Below are 15,333 nucleotides of genomic sequence, written 5' to 3' on the forward strand. Positions count from 1 at the left end.
ACAAACCACGGCGCATGCTCGGACTTTAACTGGGGTCGCGCAGCCGCTGTTCGCCGCGAGTAATAGCAATGCTCATGCGTTGAGCTACGTCACATTCTGCTCTTCCAGTGGAACTGCGCATGCGTTATCCCAGCGGCTCGGATTGATTAGGATTTACTGCTTACTTGTTCATTGAAATGTTTTATTGTAACTTGTTTTATCACAGTGATTCCATTATAAAAAAAATAATAAATATTTCCTTTATGAAATATTGGCACATAAACTATGTCAAAAATATGTATTTTAATTTGGATGACTTTCCTAAAACAGAATTTAAAAGAGCTCTATTCAATACAGTCATACCCCACTTTTAAGTACCCAATGGGACCAGAGCATGTATGTAAAACGAAAATGTACTTAAAGGACCACTATAGGCACCCAGACCACTTCAGCTTAATGAAGTGGTCTGGGTGCCCGGTCCAGCAAGGGTTAACCCTTTTTTTCTATAAACATAGCAGTTTATAACGGGGTTAATCCAGCCTCTAGTGGCTGTCTCATTGACAGCCGCTAGAGGCACTTGCGTGCTTCTCAATGTGAAAATCACAGTGAGAAGACGCCAGCGTCCATAGGAAAGCATTGAAAATGCTTTCCTATGAGACTAGCTGAGTGCGCGCGCAGCTCTTGCCGCACATGCGCATTCAGCTGGAGAGAAGGAGAGCTCCCCGCCCGGCGCTGGAGAAAGAGGTAAGTTTAACCTCGGCGGGAGGGGGACCCTGAGGGTGGGGGCACCCTTAGGGCACTATAGTGGTTCTTTAAAGTGAAGCCATACCTTTTTCACTTTTCAATGTATGTACTGCATTGCAATAGTAATTTACAGGCATAACTGATACTGCAACTGCAGATTTCCAGTGATTTATTTAGTGATTTCCATTATCCAAAAGTGATTTATTTAGTGATTTCCATTATCCAAAATTCCATTAAACAAACCGTAAAAACAAAAATCTCATTCTAGATCAGGGGTAGGCAACCTTTTAGCAGCACTGTGCCGATATAGGATTGTGATGTCCTGTAGCGTGCCGATCATCAGGCCCGTCACTACCAGGCAAGCTAACCAAGCAATTGCTTGGGGCCCCGAGCTGGCCTGGGACCCCAAGCAGGGCCGGCCATTTCTATAAGGCTGCAGCCGCCTGAGCGCTCTATAGAGAGCCTCAGGCGGCTGCAGCACTGCCTCTCTTGTCATCTCCCCTTCCCTGTAGTGTGGCCGAGCTCCTCTTCCTCCTGTCAGTCCGGCTGGGTACCACGCGGTACAGGAGATTTAGTTTCCTGTTCACTGCCGGACTGACAGGAAGTGCACCCTGAGCTCGGCCACGCTACAGGGAAGGGGAGGTGACAAGAACATAGGGAGGGAGGGGGGGGGGAGTAAAAAGAACATAGGCGGGCGAGTAAGAATGACACGGGGGAGGGGAGTAAAAAGGACACGGGGAGGGGAGTAAGAAGGACACAGGGGGAGGGGAATAAGAAGGACCCATGTGAGGGGAATAAGAAGGACCCATGGGAGGGGAATAAGAAGGACACAGGGGGAGGGGAATAAGAAGGACACAGGGGGAGGGGAATAAGAAGGACACAGGGGGAGGGGAATAAGAAGGACACAGGGAGGGGGGAGAGTAGTAAGAAGAACATAGGGGGGAGTAGTAAGAAGAACATAGGGAGGGGGAGGAGTAAGAAGAACATGGGGCAGAAGAACACGGAGGGGGAGGAGTAAGAAGAACACAGGGGGGGTGAGGAGATGAGGAGAACACAGGGAGGGGGAGGTGAGGAGAAGTGGAGATTAGGAGAACACAGGGAGGGGGGAGGTGAGGAGAAGGGGAGATTAGGAGAACACATGGAGGGGGGTGAGGAGAAGGGGAGATGAGGAGAATACAGGGAGGGGGTGAGGAGAAGGGGAGATGAGGAGAACACAGGGAGGGGGTGAGGAGAAGGGGGGATGAGGAGAACACAGGGAGGGGGTGGAGAAGGGGAGATGAGGAGAACACAGGGAGGGGTTGTGAGGAGAAGGGGAGATGAGGAGAACACAGGGAGGGGGGGTGAGGAGAAGGGGAGATGAGGGGGTTGAGGAGATGGGGAGATGAAGAGAACACAGGGAGGGGTGAGGAGAAGGGGAGATGAGGAGAACACAGGGAGGGGGGTGAGAAGAAGGGGAGATGAGAACACAGGGAGGGGGGTGAGGAGAAGGGGAGATGAGGAGAACACAGGGAGGGGGTGAGGAGAAGGGGAGATGAGGAGAACACAGGGAGGGGGGTGAGGAGAAGGGGAGATGAGGAGAACACAGGGAGGGGGGGTGAGGAGAACACAGGGAGGGGGGGTGAGGAGAACACAGGGAGGGGGGTGAGGAGAACACAGGGAGGGGGGGTGAGGAGAACACAGGGAGGGGGTGAGAAGAAGGGGAGATGAGGAGAACACAGGGAATTTTCAATTGTTGAAAATGTTCAAGTTTTATGCACATTATATACAACAGCAGTATTTGCACTGTAAACCTTTTTTATTTATATAAAAAGTGTGGGTGAACTTAAACTGGGCCCCCAAATTCCTTCAAACGGCCCTGCCGATCCTATTTTTTTCAATTGAGGTGTGTGCTGCCGTATTCTGCTTGTGTTATTTATACTGTAATTGCTTTGTATCGTTGTATTTGTGCGTATATGAGCGATTATATTGTATATGTTCATGAGTAGTTTATGGTATTGTGTATTATACATATGAATGTGGGCTGTGTATGAGGGCTGCTTGTGGAATTGTGTGTAGATGGATATGTCACATTGTGTGTTAGATAGTGTATGGGGGCTGTTTGGGGTTTTGCACGTGAGAGGCTGCATGTGGGATTGTGTGCATGTATGTAGATTGTTAGTGGTGTTGCGTTTGTGGGGATTGTGTGTATGTTTGTGTGTGGGCTGTTCGTATTATTTGTATGAGGGGAGGCTTATTCTGCAGGTTTGTGTATATCTAGCAGTGTGGGTGGCTTCCCTGGGTTCCAGTGGGGACCAGCCTGGGCAGGTACAGGTCAAGGACAGGAGCTGCAACATCAGCTGTGGGCTGCTCTACTACAGTGTGGATTCCCATTCACAAGTGCTGGGAGGAAGTGATCTGAGATCACTTCCTCTAAGTGCTGCAATGCATAAATTGAGTATTGTCCTTCACTACCTCTTTGTATTAGCAGATATCTGAAGTTTCACTGAGACTCCTGATAGGCCAGACCCTGTTTGGCTCTAGCAGCCTTGAGTGCCGTGGAAAGACACCTCGAGTGCCGTGCATGGCACTAGTGCCGTAGGTTGCCTACCCCTGTTCTAGATTGTACCATTTATCTTTAATGTTTTACTCATCTGACGACCTTAAACTGGGAGGAAAGGTAAAATAAACCTGTCCACTGGGCCATTTTCTGTCAATACAGTGCCAATTTGTATTTGTTAGCAGCTTATTCACACAGTTGGTTTAGAAACACCTCTTCATCACTTTCAGCATTTATGGTTTAACTTTGAATCCTCAGAATTGTGGCTAATGCAGCTCAGTCATAGTTATAGAAAATGGCTGGGTAAAGCCTTTCACTGGATGGCAGCTGATTGCAGAATATGGACAATGTAGGTGCTGGAAAAAAAAATATATATGTTCAGCTAGGAGTAGACATTATAAATTTGAGATGATTAACATGTGCCATGTCAGAAGATGTGAAAAGTTCTTGCCCCAAAGACACTGAACTGAGCTGCTCCGGGTGAGAATAGAACCTTCCATTTCCTGTTCACTTGTGGACAGAAGAGGCGTGTGTATGTCTGTACTCGCGAGTGTACCTAAAGTGAGTGTATGTAAAGCGGGGTATGCCTGTAAAACATTGAAACACCCCCTATGATTTGTGTCAATCTTTTAAGGTGATGCTCTATTTTTATGTTTATGTATAGTAAAGAAAACTCTGCTTTTTTTTTTTTACAGTTTAGAACCTTACTATTAAAGACATTTATTTAATCATCCATATGGATACAATTTATACAATTCCATCTGTCACCTTGTCCCCTGCCTGCTCAGACATTGAGTAATACTAGGTTGGAAACAGCTATTATCTGACCGAAGATCACTCTGTATATTCAGCTTCCTCATTTTAATTTATTACCCCTTTAGTGTCTTACATCCCCCTTTTATGGGCTTGGAAGGCAGAAGTTGTGCGCTATTTCTATCATGGTCACAGTTGACCAATCTATTCAAGGAAGAGTGGGTGTGTAGCCATGATTTTTAGCTGTACCCTCCAGACGTCTGTTTCCCCAAGTTTGGCATTGGCTGATTAAACTGTGACTTGGGGCTGCACATTTCTCCTCCTAGACTTGTCATCGTGTATTTGAGTGCTTGCCTGGGGGTTTATATTATAGTTTACACAAGCAGCACAGTTAAAGGAAATTTATTATTTATGCCAGGTATAACCTGCTACTAGCTTATCGACTACGGACTACGTTGCTTTAAAAGTTTATTCGGAAGAGGAATGTGTATATGTGCTGATGCATGTTCTTTTAGTTACATCTCTTATTTTCTAAAAAGTGCAGTTATGTGTTCTTCATTATTAACTTAATATAGCAGATTGTGTTAACTCTACTGTCCCAAAACCAGTTTGGTGAATTGGGGGTGAATGATTGACCAAGAGCAGCAGCTGAGAGCTCTTAAAATTCAGAAGCCAGATGCTGTCTCGGGGGAGTTCTCGAATGGTCTAACCCAGGCTTCCCCAAACTCCGTCCCTCCAGATGTTGCTGAACTACAACTCCCATGATTCTATGAATGAAATCGGCTGAGAATCATGGGAGCTGTAGTTCAGCAACATCTGGAGGGCCTGAGTTTGGGGAAGCCTGGACCCCTTGAGGTAAGAGGGCCTCCGGGCATAGTAATTTAGATTAAGTTGTTTTGGTGCCTGGAGTGTCCCTTTAAATGCCTGCTAAAGCACCATAGCATCCTGTGTTTGAAGCCAAAAAACAAGAAATCAAAGCTTATGAGCCAGCAGGTGTATATTTTGTGGTTGCCAGCAATAGTTTTTTACATTGTATTATATTTCGACTGGAGCTTAATATCCCTTAAGTTTCATTTATTTAAAAAGACAATTACATGTACAAATGTACTCAGGCCATACACAGACACAATTAAAGCGTGATGTCACCCCCTGAACCTTTATTATAAACTGGAGCTTCACATGAAAAAAGCTTAACCCATGTTATAAGTGATTTTTACTCAATGGTGTAATTTTCAGGGAGGTGACCGGTCCCCTTCAGAGATTTAGCAAATTACACCAGAATCCACCCACTGCAGACACAGCCAGATCCCATAATGACCCTTTTCCTCCATGAGGGCCACCAGGCACAAAGAACAGATCTTATCACAATGACAGTCTCAGAGCGCAAAGACAGAGACAACCAGTCAGAGAACAAAGAAATGTTGACGTCCACACTTCATTTAAATGTTTGTCTCACAAATACACATGTTAAACAGATTGGATAACTAAACTTAATATGAAAAGGCCTGGGAAATTACTGTTCCTCCACTTCTAGAACTTTTGCTCCAGAATCGGTATTTATACACAAAACCATTTGAGTTTGAAAGTAAAAAAAAAATGATTTAACCTCTCACTTGGAATTAGTTGGCAAGTCTCACGCCTAGGCAACCAGCTTTTTTCAAACCTATTTAAACAATATCATGCAGATACTTGTGAAATGTATTGTGTAATTCCAGTCTTAAAGGAACACTATAGTGTTAGACATACAAACATGTACCCCTCTAACGCTATGGTGTTCGAGTCCCTAGTTAGATTTAAGGGACCCCCCCTTTTAAATAAATAAAAAAATTTCAGGGTATGCATGGCAAACATGCAGATATTTTTGTATGGAAGTGAAATATCTATATTGATTTGATAGACTCACAGGATTGGAACATTTTTACTTGTCACCAAAAAATACACGTTCACATTCATCCTTTCAGTATAAACAAACAATGCATGAGTGGGTAGGAGAAAATGATTTTTTAATTTCATTTAAATAGTTTAAAAAAAAGTTTTAAAAATGGAAATATAGATTGATACTCATTTGTGTTTTTAAATCAGAAAATTGAAGACAACATATTAAAGTAAAATAAACTTTAATGCAGCTACTGCTCCTATTGTGATAGTGGAGCAAGTGACAATAATGACTTGGTTAATGCATATGACTCATTAATGAATACAGAGGCAATACTGAATATATCTAAATTTTTATTTTTTTGCTTTAAAAAGGACATCATTTTAAAAGGTGCAACCCACCAGAGTTGAACAAAATCTAATATGTCTTAAAAGAGCTAAGAATGTAATGTGAACATCCAAATTATTAGTATTTAAACCATTTTAATGCACTTTTTCTGTGGTCATGAATATATAAACGTTATGTTTAGGCTTACATAATGGAACTCTGCCATGTTTGGTTTTTTCTTCAGTGAAAGCTACACTGTATGGTAAGAAACAAAAAAAATCATTAGATGGGTAGGATTCCTTATATGTGCAAATCATTTAGGTATATACTAATATCGAAATGCTTTGCACATATAAGACAGCCATGATATGCAGTATTGGCATATATTCAACAGCTTGATTGATGGAAAGTGTAGAAAATAAATATTTAGTGATGATCAAAATGGTCCAGCACTCGTTCAAAACCACAGACAATCTCTACAGCTACACAGGCAACAGTTCGACCACATCTTTGGTTGTTAAAAGAAAAAAACATTGTTGCCTCTGTAAATGCTCTAAAGAATTGTCTGTATGGTTTTAAAGGAAAATTGATTTTTTTTTCTGTTCCTTGGAAAACACTGCTTGCCTATTTTAATTTTTATATCCCCGAAGAGTCTTGTAAGACAAAATTATAATTTTTTTTAGTTTATAAAAGTGGGACAAAAAGCAGGAACATTTCCCTGCTAATTGTTCCACTTATATAACTTTTGCTCCAGAATCGGCATTTATACACAAAACCCTTTGATTTTGAAAGTAAATTAGTTGGCAAGTCTCACTCCTAGACAATTAAAAGATGGTAGGAGACATTTCGTTTTGCATTGGTTGCACCACTAAATATATAATTAGGAGGATGTTATGTTAAAAGCCTGCCTAGTTTGCATGCTCTCTCTCAAAATACAGAGAGCCAGAAAGCCCTCTATAAAGGTGTTTGAATGGTCACATTTGAAAATCCAGTCATATATTACGCTTAATGTAAGTTACACAGGCTACAAGGCTGTATCCAAAACCACAAAAAGCAACCTAAAAGTTTCACATGTACTTCTTTTCCGTGCCTTGTCCATAGGTCCTCCATCCTGTGCAGTATATGCCTGCTGACTTGCTTAGAGCTGACCTTATCAGCATAGAAGCAGAGCACCAAGAGCAACGCAAGTCCCGGAGCAGCAACGGGCCAATCACCCAAACGATCTGTTTGCTCACAGTTTTGGTGAACAGCAACCACCACGTTACTAAATAAAATGAAATTCACTAAAAATCCACTCAAGTCAGAGCAAACGATCCATTAATCCTATCAGGTGATTACTGAGTGAGGTTATTGAGCAACACTAGTTAGACTGTTAGATGAGCCACCCATTCCATTTTCGGATTTCTGAAGTGTTTTCACAGCACTCGGAACCTGCAGCCCTGTGTACAATGTGATCCCGCCACACCAAACCTAAAAAGAAAGAAAATGAATAGCTCAGTTTTATACAATCTGGTAACAAGGGACATCCAAAAATGATATTGTACCAATTGGTAATTAACTTTACTATGTTTAAGACACAATATTGCATCATGTATATGTAGTTTTGATTGCAAAGCAGTCAAACCGTCTTAAAAGATAAAATGTCTCTCTCCATATTTTTTACAGTCAAGAGTTCAGATATAAAATTGTGTTGAATATCAATTGTGTGTCAAGTCATCTCCAATATGAAAACCATATGTCATGTGGGCATATTGTCCCAAGTGATCAATTTTAAGAAAATTCTAATATTTTTCTACATTATGTCTTTGTATATATTTACTTTTCTGTCTGCAACAATTGTACATGTGCTGTATCCATGCTCTGAAACATGATCACTTCCATTACTGCTTGCAGCTTTTTTTTAAGTTTTAAATATCTTTACAATGTGCCTCTTCTGAATTGTACAACTGTTTATTCTTCCTAGGATATTGTTTCATTATGCTGCTACTGTTACTGGTATAACTGTCTAATTTTGCATCACTGTCTAAACATGTCAAAACATAAAACACAGAATCATATCTGCCACCAACTTCTAATGACCATTCTACACCACAGTGACAAAATCCAAGAAAGTAAACACCTGTAGAAAAAACATGCATGGTATGTAAAAAGCAATTCACTTGTTTATCCAATTATTAGAGTGCACCTACTATTAAAAGGTAGACATTGTAATGTAGAAGTGTCTCTACATATCCTAGGATTCACACCCTTCTCTCACACACTCTTCTTCAGCCTGATGCGGCTAAGGTGCTGGTCCATGCCACTGTCGTCTCTTGCTTTGACTACTGCAATCCGCTTCTCTGTGGTCTTACGTGCTCCCAACTTGCCCCATTGCAGTCTATAATGAATGCGGTGGCGAGGCTCATCTTCCTGTCCGCCCGCACCTCCCATGCCTTACCCCTCTGTCAAGTCCCTGCATTGGCTTCCCGTAAGATATAGGGCTCAATATAAAATTCTGGTTATTTCTTTCAAATCTCTACATAATGCTACTCCTACCTATCTATCCTCCCTAATACACAAGTATGTCCCATCTAGGCCCCTATGCGCTACGGAAGACCTGCGTCTATCCTCTGATGCTCGCATTTAAAATTTCTCTAGGGCTGCACCGTTCCTGTGGTACTCCCTTCCCTTCTCCGTTAGACGCTCACCCAGTCTCCACTCATTCAAAAACATAATTAAAAACTCACTTTTTCACAAAAGTGTATCAATTAAACTGTTAATGGCTCAAAAAAAAAACACACTAAGTCTTAATTGAGTACTATTCTACCAATCTACTTCCCTAATACTTCCCTTACCTTTTGTGTCACTTAACCTCACTCCCTCTAGCATGTAAGTTCATTGAGCAGGGCCCTCAACCTCTCTGTTTCTGTGCATCAAACTTGTCTGGTTACAATTACAGGTTTGTTAGTCCACCCATTGTAAAGTGCTACAGAATTTTTTGGCGCTATATAAATATAATAGTAATAACGACATTAGAATGACTAGCAAGACCTAGTTAAAGCAAGCTTGCTTACTTTCTCATACAGGAAATTGTAACATTAGAGGGTACCAGAGTCTGACTGTAAGAAACAATTGTTAAATTAGACACCATATCAAATCCCTAGGTGTCCTACTAAAAACCAACTGCCCACTCTCAGATTACTGAATGACGAAGCAACAAGCTACTATGTGTTTAATCTTTGCAGTCTCTTCTAAAGGATAAATGCAGACACCCATATCCATGAACATCTCAACTTGCAGGGAGTCCAATACACCATTAAATGAGATGTATTACCTTGGGCTATAGTTAGCCTACATTACCACATAAGCAAGGAATGAAGTGAATACCTCAGCTCTCATAGAGTGTACAATTTTACAGTTTGGTTAAATTAGACCGGCATGGTCTCTAAATAGATGGTTATGGAGACCCAACAAGAAATGGATACCACAGTTCTTAAAGAACCTACATATACCACTACCAAAAAATCTACATAAACTGACTTGCATAACGTAAATAAAAATGTCTACACTATCAACAGAGCTCTCATGAAAATTGATCCGTAGAGGTAAAGATTAAAATACGATAGTCCACATTTAATAAGACCATTGTGGCGAAACCGACCTCGCCACGTGTCCTTGGAGGGGGCTGATTGCCCGCCTCTTGCCTTTGGACTATGGACCAGACTTTATGGGAATGTGATACCCCAGATAGCCATACCATGGAGCCTATTCATATAATGAAAGACTATGGGAAAGACTTTAGCTCCATGGCAATTGTACTGTGTGAGTAGGATCTGCGCGCTATTCGGTAGTTTGGTGCGTGCAGATCCCAGCTATCTGGGGATAGGTGAAATGTCTGTGTGTTATGTGTAAATGTGACTTTATGTATTTTAAAGTGTTTTATGTTGTTTTGCAACCATGTGGTTAATGGAGTCTGCCTTTAGTCCTGGGTAATTGGATTACTTCTCCAATTAACTCCAGGGCAGAAGGGAGGAAACCAGGGTGCATTGTGGGGATGTTTTTCTGCCAGCCAGAAAGGAACAAAAGATACTTTTAGTAACTTTTGAACCCCTGGTCGGATTCATGCCATTTTTTAATATGTTGTTCCCCTGAATGGATTGATTGTGGATATGTATTTTTATGTGAATGTGATGTATGGTTTTAAAGTTATGAAAGTTGTGTAAAAGTATATTTTACACTGTATGCATAATGGGATTATGTGTCACACTAAGGGGAGGGGATGTGTGGGAGGTAACATCTATGTCATTGGTTCTTTTATGCCTCCCCCTGGGTGTGGCCTGTATGTGTGAGTTGGAAATAAAAGCCAGGCTGGATGAGCCAGTCCAGAGTTCCTGTTTTACCCTCAAAGTGATGTGTTGTCTCATTATTGGGGGGAAGGATTTATTGCATGCTGTTCCAGTTGACTGCTAGGAGTACAAGCCTATTCGTATGGTTCCTATTCAATGGTCTACAGCATTCATATGCTTGGGAGAATTTAAAAGGTTTCTCGGATTCGGTGATTGTGGTGTCTGCCAGAGTGCTTGGAGTCCTCAGGAAGCACTAGGAGCATCCATTAACGGAGGTACTCAGTCGGGGTGCCAGGCGATCCGTTACATTGGTGGCAAGCGGTGGGATGGCGTCCTAGTGCGAGGAGAAGCAGCTCAGAGACACTGGTAACGTTTGGAATTACAAATTGAGGGCAACGCTAGTATCCGTACAGCGCCCCTGGCTACAGCAGGATGGAATCAGCTAGTTTTTGGACAGCGTTCCATGATGAGGAGGAGGAGGCGGCCGCGGACTACAGGGATGCAGACAGAAAGGAAGTCTGGTATGATGCCCTGGAAGACGCCCAGTGGCGGCGAGGTGAGAGTCTCCCCAGTGATGAGCAGCGGCTACAGAAGCGTGTGGCGATGCGCATGTATCTATTGGGAGAGCAGCCCCTGGATGAGTGGGTGACAAGACTAGAGACCCTGGTATGGCGAGAGATCTGGCTAGACAACGCATACCAGGCCCTCTGGTGGCATACCATTCGACTTACCCCCTGGACGGCCGAGCACGACTTACCGGAGGGGGATGATTATGATGGCCCGGGTTTATTATGGGATGCCTTGGAGGACGACATTGATCTTGGAAGCACGGAGGGGTCTAGGTTTTGGGACATCTACGACTACCGGATGGGCATGTATGTCTGGGCTGACGAATGCGAGGTGAGCAAAGACATGACCCACCTGGTAACAAGGGAGTGGGAGCTGGAGCAGGACTACCAACACCTGCTCAGCTTCGTGCAGCTCCAACCTACCCGACAAGCAGAACCAGACCTCATAGACTGGTCCTGGAGAGACCCACAGATGGCAGGTGGAGATGGGATCGAGGTCTCTCTACTGGCCCTACAGGGATGCTGGGCAGTCGGCCCAGATCCCCAGCGGCAGGTTACAGTTCAGAGAGAGGAGCTTGTTACACCCTCTCTCCAGTGGCAGCCTAACCCACCAAGGGGAGACCGTAAGCCCCACACCAGCGCAGATGGGACCGTGGTCTCTGCGCCCAAGTTACAGGGAGCTGAAGGAGCCGTCCTCCCTCCCCAGCGGCAGTGTGATTTGTTGGGAATTGGGAGCCCGGTCTCCATTCCCCAGCGGCAGAGTATCCAGCAGGGAATAGAGAGCCCATCCCCCTTTCCCCCACAGCAGGACTCTGTGCTGGGAGGAGAGACAGTCGGTCTCCCTCCGCAGAGACGGGAAGTATGCATGGGAGAGGAGATTGTTACCACCTCTCCCCAGCGGCGGATCATTAATGTACAGGGAATAGAGAGCCCAGTCTCCATTCCCCAGCGGCAGAGTGTTCTAATGGGAGAGGAGCTGGTTACCACCTCTCCCCAGCGGCAGCTTAATGTACCAGGGGGAGACTGTAAGCCCCACACCTGTGCAGATGGGACCGTGGTCTCTGCACTTCCAGCACAGGGGGTAGGGACGGTCGGTCCTGCCCCCCCACAACAGGGCTGTTTAGCCAAAGGGGAGACAGTCTGTCTCCAGCAGCAGAGCTGTGTAACTAAAGGGGAGACAGTCGGTCTCCAGCAGCAGAGTTGTGTAACTCAAGGGGAGACAGTCGGTCTCCAGCAGCAGAGCGGTGTAACTCAAGGGGAGACAGTCGGTCTCCAGCAGCAGAGCGGTGTATTTAAAGGGGAGACAGTCTGTCTCCAGCAGCAGAGCTGTGTAACTAAAGGGGAGACAGTCGGTCTCCAGCAGCAGAGCTGTGTAACTCAAGGGGAGACAGTCGGTCTCCAGCAGCAGAGCGGTGTAACTCAAGGGGAGACAGTCGGTCTCCAGCAGCAGAGCGGTGTATTTAAAGGGGAGACAGTCGGTCTCCAGCAACCAGGCTCCAACCAGACTACTCCCGTGGTAGTGCTGGCAACAGGACAGAGTACCGCTGGTCTCTGCCCCCTCAGCAACCTACCAGGGCAGCCTACCAGTCCCCCACACAGCCGTGGTGAGGCACCTGAACCTGGACAAGATTTTCCCTCACCCAGGTGTAGTAACTGTTTATTGTGGGTGGGCTGCTCTGCTGTTTCTGTCTTGTGGGTGGGCTGCTGGACTAACAAGGGCACTGACCGGCAGGAGGTCAAGTACCCTGTTAGTCTGGGGGGTAAAGGGGAGAAGTGTGGCGAAACCGACCTCGCCACGTGTCCTTGGAGGGGGCTGATTGCCCGCCTCTTGCCTTTGGACTATGGACCAGACTTTATGGGAATGTGATACCCCAGATAGCCATACCATGGAGCCTATTCATATAATGAAAGACTATGGGAAAGACTTTAGCTCCATGGCAATTGTACTGTGTGAGTAGGATCTGCGCGCTATTCGGTAGTTTGGTGCGTGCAGATCCCAGCTATCTGGGGATAGGTGAAATGTCTGTGTGTTATGTGTAAATGTGACTTTATGTATTTTAAAGTGTTTTATGTTGTTTTGCAACCATGTGGTTAATGGAGTCTGCCTTTAGTCCTGGGTAATTGGATTACTTCTCCAATTAACTCCAGGGCAGAAGGGAGGAAACCAGGGTGCATTGTGGGGATGTTTTTCTGCCAGCCAGAAAGGAACAAAAGATACTTTTAGTAACTTTTGAACCCCTGGTCGGATTCATGCCATTTTTTAATATGTTGTTCCCCTGAATGGATTGATTGTGGATATGTATTTTTATGTGAATGTGATGTATGGTTTTAAAGTTATGAAAGTTGTGTAAAAGTATATTTTACACTGTATGCATAATGGGATTATGTGTCACACTAAGGGGAGGGGATGTGTGGGAGGTAACATCTATGTCATTGGTTCTTTTATGCCTCCCCCTGGGTGTGGCCTGTATGTGTGAGTTGGAAATAAAAGCCAGGCTGGATGAGCCAGTCCAGAGTTCCTGTTTTACCCTCAAAGTGATGTGTTGTCTCATTATTGGGGGGAAGGATTTATTGCATGCTGTTCCAGTTGACTGCTAGGAGTACAAGCCTATTCGTATGGTTCCTATTCAATGGTCTACAGCATTCATATGCTTGGGAGAATTTAAAAGGTTTCTCGGATTCGGTGATTGTGGTGTCTGCCAGAGTGCTTGGAGTCCTCAGGAAGCACTAGGAGCATCCATTAACGGAGGTACTCAGTCGGGGTGCCAGGCGATCCGTTACAACCATAACCCAGCTTACTGATAAAAAGCAGTGTTGCACAAAATCATACATGACCCTCAATTAAACAGCCCTGTGCATCTGTGGCAACTTTCATCAGAACCCCTAACCAATTCCATGTTAACCAATATGGATTCCAATTGTCAAAAGAAAATTACCGAATGTCTATTGGTGAAATATTGAATTTGAATTGTGTCCATTATGGACAGAGTAGGACTATTTCGAGTAATGGAAATGATAGCAAAATGAGACAGCCTTGACCAGTTTCATATCCTGAAAACATGGGCCATTTCAATTGAGAGGGTGTGTCTCACTTCTCACTATTTCATGACCGTCTTTTTAACTTGGCAAAACATTTTGCCCACCTATTTAGAGCGTCACATGCAAGTAAGGAGGTATACCAAGCACACTGCTATGCTAATGAAAAATTACTTTGTTTGAAAAGAAGTTTGATTACTATGGCCTAAAATTATTTTATAAATCCTAAAAATGCAAAAAATCAAGATGATTGCATTTATGGTATGCAATTTTAGAACTAATTGGAATTTCCACTGCCCTGTTTTTACTGACCGGGATGTCCAGCCTACACCCGTCACTTGTTGGAAATGTATCAGACAACAGTTGACATCTCAGTGCTGGCGTGTTTTGCTCTACAGTGCATTATGAAACTCCACAAAAAATACGAGGCATAAAAGTTGAACACATAGCATAAACATAATCCCTTCCCTACACAGTGCACCTAACCTGTGAGTGTCTACAGTTCCACTTCAGTATTGCTGTAGGCCTCATGGTAGCCTCTCATCTTTCTCCTTGATTACAATACAGTGGGACCTCGGTTTACAAATGCCTCGGTTAACATAATTTTCGGTTTACAAATGAAAATCCATTGAAAATAATGCCTCGGTTTACAAAAAATGTATGCAATACAAAGCAAGTTTCCCCAGGATGCATTGCACCTGGGAGGTTTATAGCACCGCCCCCTGCATGCTGAAGCCTGTGGGTAGCATGTGGTGTCGAGTGTGGAGGTGTTGGAGCGGCTTTTGCATCGAGTTTTGGAGCCATTCTGAAAATTGTTTGCAGTTCTTGGGACTTTTTGGTGCATTTCTCAAGCTGTGGAACGGTAGGGAGCTGAGCTCCGTCTTTGCATGCCTTTTATTGTGTGTTCTACATTGTGGGTTGGTTTCCATGCCAGTTAATTTTTTTTTTTTTTTTTTTTTTTTTAAATTCTTTATTTTTGGTGCATTGAAATAGATACAAGCAGTCATATAAGAGCCACAACAACATGAATGATATTCTCTTAAGTATTGTAAATTCTTAGGTTAGGCTAAAGCATAGTTTGCACATTTTGTTATAGAGGGTTAGTGGTCATAACGGTGGTGTTATCATGTCTACGGTGAGGGTGGTTGCAGGGTTTTGTCCACCCCTTGGGGTGTTTAGATTTGAGTC

At 43.9% G+C, this 15,333-nt stretch overlaps 1 protein-coding gene across 4 annotated transcripts in view; it reads right to left on the reverse strand.

Moving 5' to 3' along the window:
* Positions 1–6,458: 6,458 nt before the first annotated feature.
* The window catches only part of FSD1L (fibronectin type III and SPRY domain containing 1 like), a 98,224-nt gene continuing 89,349 nt past the window's right edge, over positions 6,459–15,333 (reverse strand). For all 4 annotated transcript variants that reach the window (XM_063455211.1, XM_063455210.1, XM_063455209.1 and 1 more), the window contains one exon: positions 6,459–7,685. In XM_063455211.1, coding sequence (XP_063311281.1) covers positions 7,563–7,685 — 123 coding nt within the window. In that variant the 3' untranslated portion in view covers positions 6,459–7,562. The remainder of the gene's footprint in view (positions 7,686–15,333) is intronic.

This window comes from Pelobates fuscus, chromosome 5 (genome assembly GCF_036172605.1).
Source record: "Pelobates fuscus isolate aPelFus1 chromosome 5, aPelFus1.pri, whole genome shotgun sequence".
Taxonomy (NCBI): Eukaryota; Metazoa; Chordata; class Amphibia; order Anura; family Pelobatidae; genus Pelobates; species Pelobates fuscus.